At 47.8% G+C, this 13,491-nt stretch overlaps 1 protein-coding gene across 2 annotated transcripts in view; it reads left to right on the top strand.

Annotated features, from left to right (window-relative positions):
- The window catches only part of PRKDC (protein kinase, DNA-activated, catalytic subunit), a 2,139,921-nt gene that overhangs the window by 1,121,670 nt on the left and 1,004,760 nt on the right, over window positions 1-13,491 (top strand). For both annotated transcript variants that reach the window (XM_069220133.1, XM_069220131.1), the window contains exons 50-51: window positions 6,171-6,322; window positions 11,344-11,475. In XM_069220133.1, the coding sequence (XP_069076234.1) occupies window positions 6,171-6,322; window positions 11,344-11,475 (284 nt within the window). The remainder of the gene's footprint in view (window positions 1-6,170; window positions 6,323-11,343; window positions 11,476-13,491) is intronic.

Raw genomic sequence — 13,491 nt, 5'->3', positions numbered from 1 at the left:
TTGGGTTTTTGGGACGAGCGTGGCTGTAGCTGTCTCGGGTGGGAACGTGCCCACTTCCACCACCTCTCTGTACAGCACAAAAAGACAAAGCAGCAGGGTCTCCTGGAGTGTGACGTAATACTTAATGGGCAGCCCATCTGGTCTGGGAGTCTTCCCAGATGCTACAGCTGATAAAACCATGCCCACCTCTTCGATTGTTATGAGCTCACCCAGTAATTGAGTCTCAGAGGGAGCCTAACGTGGAAGGGGCACCTCTTGAAGGAAGTGGGAGTCCGGTTCCCCATCCCCTCTTGGGGTTGTGGCATAGAGATGATTGTAGTACTCGGCAAATGTCTGTGCAATGTTGAGCGAGGTGTATTGACCGTGGGTCTGGGTTTCGAGAATTTCTGGTATTTTCCAATTTGCCATAGGGCAGGAGGCAAGCCAGTACAACAGCTTACCGTCCTTGTCTCCCCAGCCGTACACCCCAGCATGCAAGGTCTGCCACATCTATTTTGTGGCCTCCAATGACAGTAGTCAGATCTCTTCGCACACCAGTTCAAACTGCTGAGCTGCATTGACGGGCCAGTTGAGTCCAATTGGGACTGCAGACGCAGCAGCCAGGCTCTAGCTGTGGTTGATGTATTGAGACCGGGCTTGTTCCTTTGCCATAACATGCCCCTTGGCGCAGCCCTGAATAGTGATTTAACTAGCCGCCCATAGGGTGCCAGTTGATTTGACTGATCTTTCATTGGTCTTGAAGTAAGCCTGGAGTTCGACATCCAACGCCTGCACATATTCGGCATCTTGGAGATGCCAGTCGTTGAGACGCCACATAGAGCGTGGGCCCTCCACTGCTGAACCCAGCCATAGGAGGAGTCAGCGATACCTCATGGAAGAAGGATGTGGGTTACTACCCATCAGCCGTGGCCCGACATAAATATGTAGTCAATGAGAGAATGGGCGTGGTGTGTTGTGAGGTGTGAGTGTACTGTAGTTTCTGTGGATTCTGCACCACCCACACGTCACAAAGCACCTAGACAGAAGTCCAGTCGGAGAGGCGCCGGTGAGAGACTGATGTGAGGCTGAGGGAATGCCCGTTTAAGCCTAGTTGTGGGGATATCACTGTGTTAAAGTCCCCACTGACCACAGTAAGTCCCTCAGAAGGGCCAGTAGCACTTTGGAGATGTTGAGGAATGCCAGAAAGGTGGCCAGAGGCACATAGAGACAGACTAGGTTGACCAGACGCCCTTCCAGGCTCCCAGTAAAGGCAAAAAGGTGGCCTTGGGAGGTTCCTTTTTTCTCCCATGACAGTGAGGGGGAATTAGCGGTGCAACAGAATAGCCACTCCTCGGGAGGGAGTGGAAGAGAGAAGGAGGGGCCGCCCCAGAGCAGCACGCCTCACATGCACTTTGCACACAAGCAGCAGCAGTTCACCTGCGGCCCGGATGGGCCTCTGTACAGCCGCGGCCATGAACAGGACACCTCAGGGAGGCCCAGTGGCCCGTGTGGCAGACCCAGGCACCAGCAAGCCCGCAGTTCCCGCTGGGGCGGGCAGCAGACAAGTCTGCGGGCAGGAGCTCCAATCCTGCTGTGCGGCGACGTTGCTCCAGCTCGCAGAGGGTGAAGAGGAAACCGAGGCCACTGTCAGGTGGAGTCATTGTCAAGTAGTGACCGTGGCCACTCCAGGCCGCCAGCTGAGACCGTGGCGTGGGAGCGGTTGTGCCACCTGTAAGCAGCCATCCGGGTAGCTGGTGGGCCCTCTGGCGGTCATACCTTGCCATCAGGGGGTAAGGTATGGTTCCAGGATTGCAAAATAAGGGCAGATGACAGATGGGGTCCAGAGCGCACTGAAGGTGTGACCACCATCTCGACACCCCAGGCCACGCCCCCCAAATTTTTAAAAGTCTGTCAAAAACCGACAGGCTTGGAACTGAAATGAATTTTGTGAAGTTGATGTGATGAAAACTCTTTAAATAGACTATACCACTCCCCTTGTGACCCAATCCACTCTCTTGGCTTGGAGAGCAGCCCTACGCCACATTCAGTGGAAATCGACAGACACCCCTCTGGCACGATACCTGGCTACTGGAGATGGTGTCACTGCGAGGATTTGGAAGGTGGGACCTTATTGGTATCTCACAATTTGGTGACATCTGGGCCGGAACACACAAGGTCCTTCCAAGAACTCCAGACTACCAACGCCCTTTCCAATACACAATTTTACAAATATCTGCAGCTAAGACATGCCCTTCACTCTCACATCACCCAAACCAGTACTGTCCCCTAATTTAGCGAGCTGGAAGCCAAACTCATCATGGGTGCACAGGGGAAGGGTGGGGTCTCTAAGATTTACCGTACCTTGATCATCAATGCCCCAGGCAACCTAGATTACCTTCAATTCAGATGGGAGAACTGGATAGGCCCCCTTGAGGAGGATGATTGGAGGGATGCACCTAGGGCACCTAGACCCATTACCATATCCTCTAAGTTACTCTTGGTTCAGACATACTACCTACACACTGCTTACCCCACCCCGGCCCTTATGCACCGAGCGGGCCTTCTTTAAACCACCTGCCTCTGCTGACGCTCCTGTCAACTTCCATCACTTGGTCTGGCTTTGTTCTGCGTTTCAGGAGTTTTGGTCTGCAATTGTGGGTGAGCTGACTGAGGTGCCGGGGTGGGAGGTTCCCCTTTACCCCTTATTCCTTCTGTTGGGGGTCCTTGATAGCTTCAGGGGTACAAGGGCTGATAAAATGTTTCTAGGCATGGCCTTTGTGGTTGCCAAACATGACATTGCAACTCTCTGGAAGAATCCCACACCTTCCGCCATTTCCCAATGGCGCTGAGGTGTGGACGGGTGCGCAACAGGAGAAAACAGTTTATGCTGCCCAGGGCTGCCCTCGCAAGCACATTAAGGTGTGTGAGGAAAATGGCTTGGTCACTTATCCTAGGATCCCACATGAGGACAGAAATGTGGCATTTTTCAGCTATATCACAGTTATTTATTGCCAATGCTGTGCTTGGATGCTGTCTAGTTTTCTCCACTACACTGATTGTGTGTCCTGTTGTTTCAATGTATGCAAAACCTAATGTATGAAAGTGCCTCTTTTGACATGGTAAACCCCCCCTCCCCCAACACACACACACACACTTTAGTCCTGGTTTCTGGTGCACTTTTGACTGAAAGTGCACTGGTCCCTGCTAAACAGGTCCCAGTGTCCGGTCTCTTTTCCTAAAACTACGCAGTCGTTTTGCCCAATTGGCAAACCTTTAGTTGCTACTTTTAAGTCCCTACTAAATGGTACCACTGTTACCTAGGGCATGGGGTACCAAAAGAAGGCCCCCGAGGGCTGCAGCACAGATTGTGCTACCCTGAGGGACCCTCTCACTAGGTGCACCCAGTGCTGCTTTCGCAAACTGCGTGTCTTGGTGCAGACCTAAAATGAAAACACAACACAGCACATAGCCTATGTGTCCTGTCCGCTGCACACTGCTTGCAATATATGTACGTTACCCCCCTGGCATGCCCTTTATTCCCAAAGGCAAGAGTGCATAATATTATATGGGAGGGTATACCTCCATAAGCAGATATTCCCCTGCTATGTCTTTGTCGATTCTCAGAGATAGTAAGTAAACAGTGCAGCCATTGTAAGTACATGTGCTGGACACTGGTCATTACGAGTTCCTTAGCTACATGATGGCTTCACTAACAATAGGGATGTTTGGTAACAAACATTTCATATTAATAAACCCTTACTGAATTCAGTGATGGATTTATTATTACATGCACTCAGAGGGCACGTTGGAGGTGCCCCCTTGAAACCTACCAACTCCTAGAGTGGGCATTGTCTGGTCAGAACTACTGCAGCCACTTTAGAAAGAATTCTGGTCCCCTGAGGTGAGAGCCAGTGCTCTCGAGTGCTCAGAACAAAGGTCTGCTCCTGGCATAGGTGTGACCTCCTCTCCCAGGCAGGATGGACTTTCCAGGGCTGGGCACTTAAAGGCCTTGCCGCCTTTGAAATACAACCGAGGCCGCCACTGAGTTCCTGGCACACTTTTGGCGGCAAGACTGGCAGGAAAATTAGGTAAATAAGGAGGAGTGACCATTCCATGCCAGTCCCACCCCTAGGGTGGGTGAGCTGAAGTGGACACTACCTTTAAATTCCTCCCTCTTGTGTAAAAGTAATTAGGCTAACAGGATTAGGGCAATGTCCACCTCCCATAGGAAGCAGTCATAGGAAGGGTGTAGTCACCATAAAGGTGAGTAGCCCATTGGCTACCAAGTGGGACTCCCTGTAACGCCCCTAAATTTTGTATTTAGGTGGCACCCCTGAACCCTGGAATCAGATTCCTGTCGACCTAAGAAGAGCCAGACATCACGAAAGTCGCCCAGCAGAGAAGACTGAAGACACCAGCTGACTTGGCCCCAGCCCTATTGGCCTATCCCCATCCTTCAAAGAACCTGAGCCCAGAAGATGACTGTCCTGCTACCCAGTGACCTCCGAATCCTTGGGAGGACCTGCCTGCCTTCAATAAGGAACAAGAACTCCAGTGGACAGCGGACCTGTCCAAAAAAAAAAAATCTCCAAAGAAGCCTGCCTGAAGAACTGCAAAACCGCTGCCTAGAACCACCTCTGCACCCGATGCCCACGGCCTGAGTCCAAGTGGCCTACTAGTCCAGTGATGGTTCCCCAGCACTTCTAACCCATATTCCATTGTAGCCTGACCCCTGCCGGACTCCACAGCAGCGCCTGCAGCCTGAATCTGTGGGCTCCCCCTGACTGAGACCTGTTTTCAACACGAAAAGACACCCATGCACCCGAAGCCTCTGGGCCTTGGGTAGCTCAGATCCTTCAGCCCATTTCTGTAAGTGATATCCTACATTGACTAACATTTGGAGGCTGACGCTGCACCTAACCTCTCCTGTGCCGCTGCAGGTGTAAGCTTTGTGCTGTCTCGTGGTTCTTCTTGTCCTTGCTTCAACCTCGGGAGATCCACCCCTGACCCTGCTTTACTCACCTGTAAGCAGCGCTGCAGCAGATACCCTTCTCTCTATTGGATAGCATTGGGTGCCCAACGCTGTGTTGGCACACTGCACCTGGCTGCCTCTGTGCTGCTGAGGGTGTAAGTTTGTTACTGCCTTGTCCCCCAATACCCCCCACGCCCTACCCCACCCCACCCCCCCAACTGTCCTTGAGTAACATTACCCCCCGTGCTGCTTTGTCACTCTCGTTACCAACTTGAACCTTGCCCGGTGCTAGTCTGAAACCCTCATGACTGGGGTTGAAAGTGTGTACTTACCTATTAAACAGCATTCTTGTTTTCCATCCATAGGTTAACATTAAAGACTGAAAACTGCACTGTTGATTTTTGAATTGAGAACTTATTTTTAATTGAAAAACTGCTTTCCTTGTAACAAAGTTCTTGGGTTCAAAGAATATATATATATATATATATATATATATATATATATGTGTATATATATATATATATATATATATATATATATATATATATATATATATATATTTTTATATATATATATAAAACAAATCTAATTGGTCTCAGATTTTTTCTTTGAGTGTGTGCCTCATTTATTGCCTCTTTGAGTACAGAAATGCTTAAGACAGCTCCTTGAAGCTTAGCTGCTCGCCCACACTATGATAAATATAGTTTTAGACTCCTCTGTTTCTGCCTCTGCACATCTTTGGGGATCCATTGGACTCTCTACACAGTGTACTTCAGTTTAGTGCACTATATAGAGAGCCAGTTTCCTACACCTAATAAAACCTATTGATCAAAACAAATAGACTATTTGATACCATTAGACCTCCAGCCGTGCAACTCTGTATTATGGTAGAGAATTACACGTTATAAGGTTAATAGGTGTCAATCGGTCATCTTCAGGAGTAAAATCGTTCTTGATTTTGGGTTGCGGAGTACATGGGCTGAAGAAGAGATACAGTGTGATATAAAGGAGGCAGGATTAAATTATTCTCTTACCTCTTTCTTGTAATATTTATAGTTCTATCTGAAAGTATGATACCCCTAGGAAAGAACTGCTCTCATTTTACCCACCTGGACCTTCAAATACAGACTAGAGTTTCTTTGTACCTAATTATGTGTTATTCAGAAATTAAGTTGAAACCACGAATGAACATAGTAATATGTGCTTTTTCTTTTGATAGGGTTTTGCTAAGGATGAGATCCTAGCCAACAGATTGCTAGACTTCCTGATGAAAAATGCGTTCCATGAGAAAAGAGCTGTCTTCAGACATAACCTGGAGATAATAAAGACAGTTTTGGAGTGCTGGAAAGATTGTCTTTCTGTACCTTACAGGTAACCAGAATTACCTTGGCATCGTATACAATTTTCTGAGTGTTTGGTAGAAAGTTCCGTGTCACCGCTGTTGGGAGTCCGGTGAGAGATTTCTTTCCCAAATTAAATATGATTAATTGAGACCATAGGGCCTTTAGAAGAAAACAGTTGGGGTTCCCTCTTTTGTTTTCCAGAAAGCCACCCACCCATGCTATCTGCTACCTCTCCTCCACTCCCATACATGCATCTTCATTATAGTACTTTTAAAACTTCTCAAGAGGGAAGCAGTGAAAGGAGTTCTCCATGCTTACAGGGGAAGACTGGAATATTGTACAGCGGTTGTTTTATGAACCCCAAGAAAGTAGGCGAATGCATGCCTATCCTCCACTTCTGCTTTCTTAATGAATATTATGAAAACACATTTCAAATGGTTTCTGCTCAGCAGATTCTTTGTCCTTTTCTTGCATAAAGCTTGATGGTCTTCTTAAGTACCCAAAATGTATATATTTTAGATTCCAGTATGAAAATGTTGTTCCCTTTCTGCATTTAACTACGGGGGAGGGGATTCACTTAAGTTTGTGACCCTCCTTTTTGAATTTGTGGATGTACCAAGTGTCTGTAAACTAATGATAGTGGCTGTAACATATCTCTCCAGAGAGGGGTTTCATGCTTGTCCAGAACTGAATGATGGGCTGATCAAGTCTTCTTCCATTCAGATTATGCTGCATGTAGGAAGCTGTGCTGGTGTGTGGTGGGTATCTAAGGGACTTACACCGTATACCAGGTTCATGTATCCCCTCTTAGTAAAGTGTAGGCAGTGTGTAGAAGCCAGGCTCTCTAGAGGTAGCTGTGGATGAGCAGCCAAGGCTTATCTAGGAGACATGCAAAGCTCATTCAATACCACTGTAGTTACACAGCACTTATACACATGAAAGGAACCACAGAGTTACAAAAGAAAAGTACTTTATTTTAGTGACACAATACCAAAATTACTAAAAAGGCATTACTCCCTTAGGAGGTAAGTAAATATGTACACTAATAATGAGAAATAGGCATAGAAAAGGTTAGAAAACAGTGCAAATATAGTTAACCAACAGTGACCGTAGGGGGAACCCAAACCATATACTACAAAAGTGGAATGCGAACACACGACCCCCAACTAGGTAAGTGGAATGTGTAGAGGGGAGCTGGGGGTACTGGAAAACCACAGAGGTAAGTAACACAGTACCCCCCAGCGACCAGGAAAGCAGGAGTAAATCACTGGAATTTCCCCAAACCACCCAAAAGAAGAAAAGAAGACACCCAGACAAGACTGCAAGAAACCATCAGTGGATTCCTGGAGAAGACCTGTGGAGAGAGGGGAGCTGGGCCAAAAGTGTCATTGGAGTCAAGGAGGAGTAGGAGCTACTGCCCACCCAGCTGTACTTGCAGGAGTTGGTCAACAGTGAGGAAGAACAGGTCAGCACTGCAGCCCGATAGCTGGAGAAGAGTTCCTGATGGATGCAGATGATGTCCCACACTGGAGTGAAGATTGCAGGCTGGTGTCGGTGCAGGAATTCCACCGACAAGCCTTGACAAAGGCAAATTTGTGGTTAGTGGAAAAGTGGTGCTGTCGGAGACCAGCAAAGCCAGGAGGGCTCGACCCAGGAGGGAGAGCCACAGGGGACCCTTAGTGACACAGAGGGCCAACAGGAGCAGAGGCAGCACCCATGGGAGTTCCACAGGACGGGGGACACAAAAGTTGCAGAAGGAACCCACACAGCACTACAGAAAGGGATTCCACTCTGCAGGAGAACCACTTAGAGAGCTGTGAGCTGTGCGTCGGAGAATAGAGTGCTGGGGACCGGAGCTACACGTCACCTGAAGAACCCTTGGAGGAGATGCAAACAAGCCTTGGCAGCTGCAAGAGACACGGTGCACAGGGGTACTGTCCTGCGTGGGAAGGCAAAGGCTTACCTCCACCAAAGTTGGACAGCAGGCAGAGAGGCCCAAGAGGACTACTCTGGACCACCACTTGTGATGCAGGATCCACACAGCTCAGGATGAGAGGAGATCCACACAGCCTGTCGTCGCTGCAGCAGGTGTCTGCGGATTCAGGGGAGAGGCTCCTTCACTCTGAGGGAGATTCCTTCTTCTTCTTGTGGAGGCTGAAAAGTTGCTGTCTTCTGAGGATGCACAGCCGGGGAAATGTTGCAAAGCTGGTAGGAGCTGTGGAAACAAAGTTGTAAAATAGTCTACTTCGTGGGTTTCAGCGTTGGCGATTCCTTGAGGGTCCAGTTGCAGTTCCAGTCGCCAGAAGTCGAAGTGGAGGTTGCAGAGGAATCCTTCTGGAGACTTGCAAGCCAAATCTGAGGGCCCACCCAAGAGAGAGACCCTAAATAGCCCTGAAATAGGGGTTGGTCACCTAGCCAGGTAAGCACCTATCTGGAGGGCTCTGACATCACCTGCCTGGCCACTCAGATGATCCCAAATTTACCTGCCAATCTTGGAAACAAGATAGCAGAACCCAGGGACCCTCTGGAGGAGCTTTGAGCAGCACCCCTGGGGTGGTGATGGACGAGTGGTCACTCCCCTTTCCGGTGTCTGGTTTCACGCCAGAGCAGGTACTGGGGGGTTCCTGAGTGGGTGTGGACTGGTTTATGCACAGAGGGAACCAAGTGTGCCCTTGAAAGCATACCAGTGGCTTGGGGAGGCTACCCCTCCAAAGCCAGTCAAACCTATATCCAAAGGGAGAGGGTGTTACCTCCCTCTCTCAAAGGAAATCCTTTGTTCTGCCTTCCAGGGCTTGATCAGATCAAGCAGCAGGAGGGCAGAAACCTGTCTGAGGGGTGGCAGCAGCTTGGTCTGACCGGAAAACCCTGTAAGACTGAGGGTAGCAATGCTGGGGGTCCTCTAAGGAGCCCCTTGCATGCATGGAACCATACTTCCAATACTTGCAGCAGTATTGTGGTATGATTCCGGCATGTTTGATACCAAACATGCCCAGGTTCAGTGTTTCCATTATGTAGATGGACATAGGTAGTGACCTATGTCCAGTACACACGTAAAATGGCATCCCTGCACTCAAAAAGTCCAGGAAAATGGGTTTGGAATTTTTGGAGGCACTTCTGCTAGTGCAGGGGTGCCCTCACACCCAGGTACCTGCACCCTGCCCTCTGGGATGAAAGGGCCTACCATAGGGGTGACTTACAATGACCTGGTGCAGTGACCTGTAGTGAAAACGGGTGCATGCACCCTTGTCATGCAGACTGCGATGGCAGGCCTGCAGAACCCTTTGCATGGGCTCCCTATGGGTGGCTGAATAACTGCTGCAGCTCATAGGGCACCCCTAGTACTCCAATGCCCGGGGTACCTAGGTGCCAATTACTAGGGACTTACATGGAGGGGGGGGGGTCAGTATGCCAATTTTGGGAAGATAAAAGTACAACTACCAAGTTGGAAGGGAGAGGGCATAACCACTGGGGTCCTGGTTAGCAGGATCCCAGTGGACACAGTCAAACACACTGACAATAGGCGGAAAATGGGGGTAACCATGCCAAGAAAGAGGGCACTTTCCTATACTGTATGTTCGGAGTACAGTAAAACTTTTCCACAGTTTAGTTGTCTGCCAGTGTAGAGAAGTTCTCTCTGGTTCCTCCCTTGAGAATGGAATTCATGTGAGGGTTCTTAGACACTACTCTTCAGCACCTTTTTCCTCTGCTAGAGAAAATAGCTGACATTCAGCGTGTGAACTCCTACTTTACAGCAACAAGGTCCTCAAGACCACGTGTGTCAGCCAGTTGCTGTGTCTGATGGCCTATGTTCATTGATTTATTCTCTCACATCCATCTTCAAATTAAACCCATTTCAATGGCAGGAGAGCTGTAACTAATTTTACGGTAAGCTAGCATAAAAGGTGCATCTGTTGAAGGTGTTCATTTGACAACTGGAGTGATGATCCCTTTTGTCTTCCTACCCTGCAGTTCATAGTGGATGGGATTTGTAGCATATCTGGGAGAAAATGCATTGACTGACCTATGGAGCCTACTAGAGAGGCTTTTCCATCTAAATCACCTGAAGTGAGAGAGTCCTCACCCTTCTGCCTGAAGACTGAGTCCAGAGCTCTCATAGGTTTACTCTTTTCCATCAGACTTTATGGAAGTTGTCCTTTGCCCAGGTGATGGTCAGTGAAGGAGGATTATTCCAGGAGATGGTGAATTTTCACCTCCTCTTTAGCCCCCTTATTCATATTGCACTCTGCACGGTCCCTAATTGGGAAATACGCAATGTTGGTTCTTAGGGTGCCAAACTACAAAAACCAAAGCAGTGCTTTGGGTATGCCTAGGTGTGTGTTCCATACTCACAGTGCCATCAAATCCAAGCAGCAGCTTACGGATGTGTTTGAACAAGGCTGAACTGAGTGGGGGTTGCGTGTGTTCCTGTTCAGAGGGGTCACAGCCTTTCAATTTGGGTCAGTAGGCTCATTTGCATATTGTTGCTTCCCAAAATAGATAATTGGAATAAAATATTATGATATGGCCCCAATGATTGCCAGTGGCCAAGACGTTTGAAAGCATTTCATCCATCATCTATTTTTATAAGCTTTAAAGAACACCAAAACTGAAGTATATAGTAACAATTGGATCTTATTTTTTTCCCATTGTCTAGTCTGTGTCACTACCTTCTCAGTGAGCAAGGTAGAGTTTGTGTACATTCCCATTCTAGTTAGTGGATGTTCTGTGTTCCCTCTTGAAGGGAATAAGTCAGTGGTTCTTCCCAGATGTACGGTCAAGCAAAAGTGTGGAAATATGGGTTTGTCATAATCTTTTTTGCTCCTTCAGGTCAGAATGAAAGCTACTATCACGTTATAATCTGAGGTGATAAGTCATTACATTTAATTTGACAAGCTTTAATTAAGCTTGACTATTTGTCCTACATAAATACCACAAACAAATAACTAAACAGTGACTATATCTTTCAGTGTTTGTATGAATTTCTGTTTTTTTGGCTGTGTTAAGGGCAGCAAGAATTTCAGAATAATTGCCTTCATTATTCTTTTCTAGCTTAATATTTGAACGATTTTCCAGTGGTGATCCCAATACAAAAGACAATTCTGTTGGAATTCAGCTACTCGGATTAGTTCTTGCCAACAACCTGCCTCCATATGATCCGAAGTGTGGCATTAATAGCGATAAGTAAGAAAAATATATATTTTGGTTTACAAATCTAAAGTGTATTGTATATGGAATTGCAAAACATGAGAAGTCTAGTTACTTATAACATCAGTTCACTGTGTTAACCTATATATCTGATAGAGACATCTGATTGCAGATTCTTTACCTTAGAATTTCCTCAGGGGTCAGTCGCAATCTGGAGATTTTTCTCAAGCAGTACCCCTGCATGTCTTTAGGTGGTGGTGATTGTCTCCACGTCTGTCGCCTGCATCGTCCACGCCATAAATGATGTTGCGGGTCCAAACTGTCCAGCGACCTCTCCCATTCCTCACAGTAACCTAGCCTAGGTGCCACCCCGGCTGGCTGATGTCCATTCTTTTCTTTCCGTGCCAGCCAGCGCTTAACCAAAGAAAGAGCCATTGAGGCATACTAGCACCAAAGACAGACTTGTGTGATAGGAGTGGCTTCTTCTAAATCCTGATACTTGAGGAGTTGACAGGATTATTAAGCAGCTGAATTATCATTTTTTGGAGACTCAATATCTGCATTGAAGGATGCTGAAAAAAGGAACTGACTTCACACCACTGGACAGTGCCTCTTACAGCTCCGTAATGTAAAATCTATTGAGGTACCGGACTTAAGCCGGAATCATGGTGTCACATGTCTATGCGGGGGAGCTATTTCAATTTTTCTGGATCCAGGCTGCCTGATAGAGAAGATTCAAGAGGTGAGGAATCTGCACAGATTTAAAGTATCTACTGGAAAGATTGTTGCTGAAGGTAGATAACCATTGTTTTTAATGATTCTTCATTTTCATTGTGCTTTTTATTTTCCTGCCTTCTGATTATCAATACAGGGCTCTGTTCCAGTTGTAAAATATGAAAATAGAAGCTATTTTTGTGAACAGCAAGTTCTTGCACTACCTATCATAAGCCTTATTGATTGCAAGATGTGTTGTGTCTGTAAAGCAGGAATTTGGCTGCCTGATTAGCAAAGTTGTTGATTATTTTATTGTTATGGACTATTATGAAGGGTTTCTATTGTGGCTTTAGTTTGTTGCATCAAGGTGAGATAGTGCCATACATGATTATTCTGCATACTCTTCTCTTGCCTCGTTGCAGGTCTTTCCTGACATCATTGTTTCTCCTGAGTGTAATCTGATGAGAACTGCCCCCTTGATACTATGTATGTGATTGCTTTGTTCTCACATTTCCCAGCATTTTACAGTGCTCTCGTCTATACTAGCCAAACAACATCCGATAGAGACTTCTAGCTGCAGCTTCCTTACCTTAGAATTCCCTGGCGTCCGCTTCGAATCCGGATTTTTTTGTGAGCAATACCCTGCGCGCGCTCTGTCAGATGGCATAGTTTGGATCCACGTGTGTCGTCCAGCTCCGCGTGCTTCGTTGGAGTCGTCTATGACGTCACAGTTGTCCATATAGATGCCGTCTCGGCACGCGTACGTCAGTTCTTTTCCTTCCGTGCCGGTTAAGCGCAGTTTTGGAAAGAGCTACACTGCTTCGACGGTTTGTCGACGCTTTTTTGACTGTTTGGAGTCATGTCTTCGAGAAAGACCGGATTCAAGCCGTGTGGTGCGTGTCATCGCACCATGTCGGTGACGGATCCGCACTGAGTTTGTCTTTGGTGCTTGGACAAGGACCACGATTCCACCTCGTGCTCCGATTGTCGAGCCCTGGCGCCGAAGGCCTTGAGGGAGAGATCCCTTAAGCTTCTTGCGGCCCGACATTCGTCTTCGGTCGGCGCGACTCCGTGGAGGTCATTGTCTCGCAGTAGGAGGAGGTCGCGGCACTGCTCCCGGAGCCCCAAGTCCTCTTCCTCGCACTCGAGGTCATCGGAAGGTAAGAGGCACAAGAAGAAGAAGAAGTCCAAGCGGACTTCGTCTTCGCCACGCCCGTCGACCGACGAGGCGTCTCGGGAACGTCGACGTTCCGAGCGCAGTTCTGCGGAGCCGTCGCCAGGGTCGACTCCGTGTCTTTCCCCCATTCCGGGGACCGGATCGACCCCCGCTCAAATTAA

The sequence above is a fragment of the Pleurodeles waltl genome, chromosome 2_2 (assembly GCF_031143425.1).
Source record: "Pleurodeles waltl isolate 20211129_DDA chromosome 2_2, aPleWal1.hap1.20221129, whole genome shotgun sequence".
In the NCBI taxonomy this organism is placed as follows: domain Eukaryota; kingdom Metazoa; phylum Chordata; class Amphibia; order Caudata; family Salamandridae; genus Pleurodeles; species Pleurodeles waltl.
The sequence above is the reverse complement of the archived record's forward strand: the minus strand, read 5'-3'. Positions and strand labels throughout refer to the sequence as shown.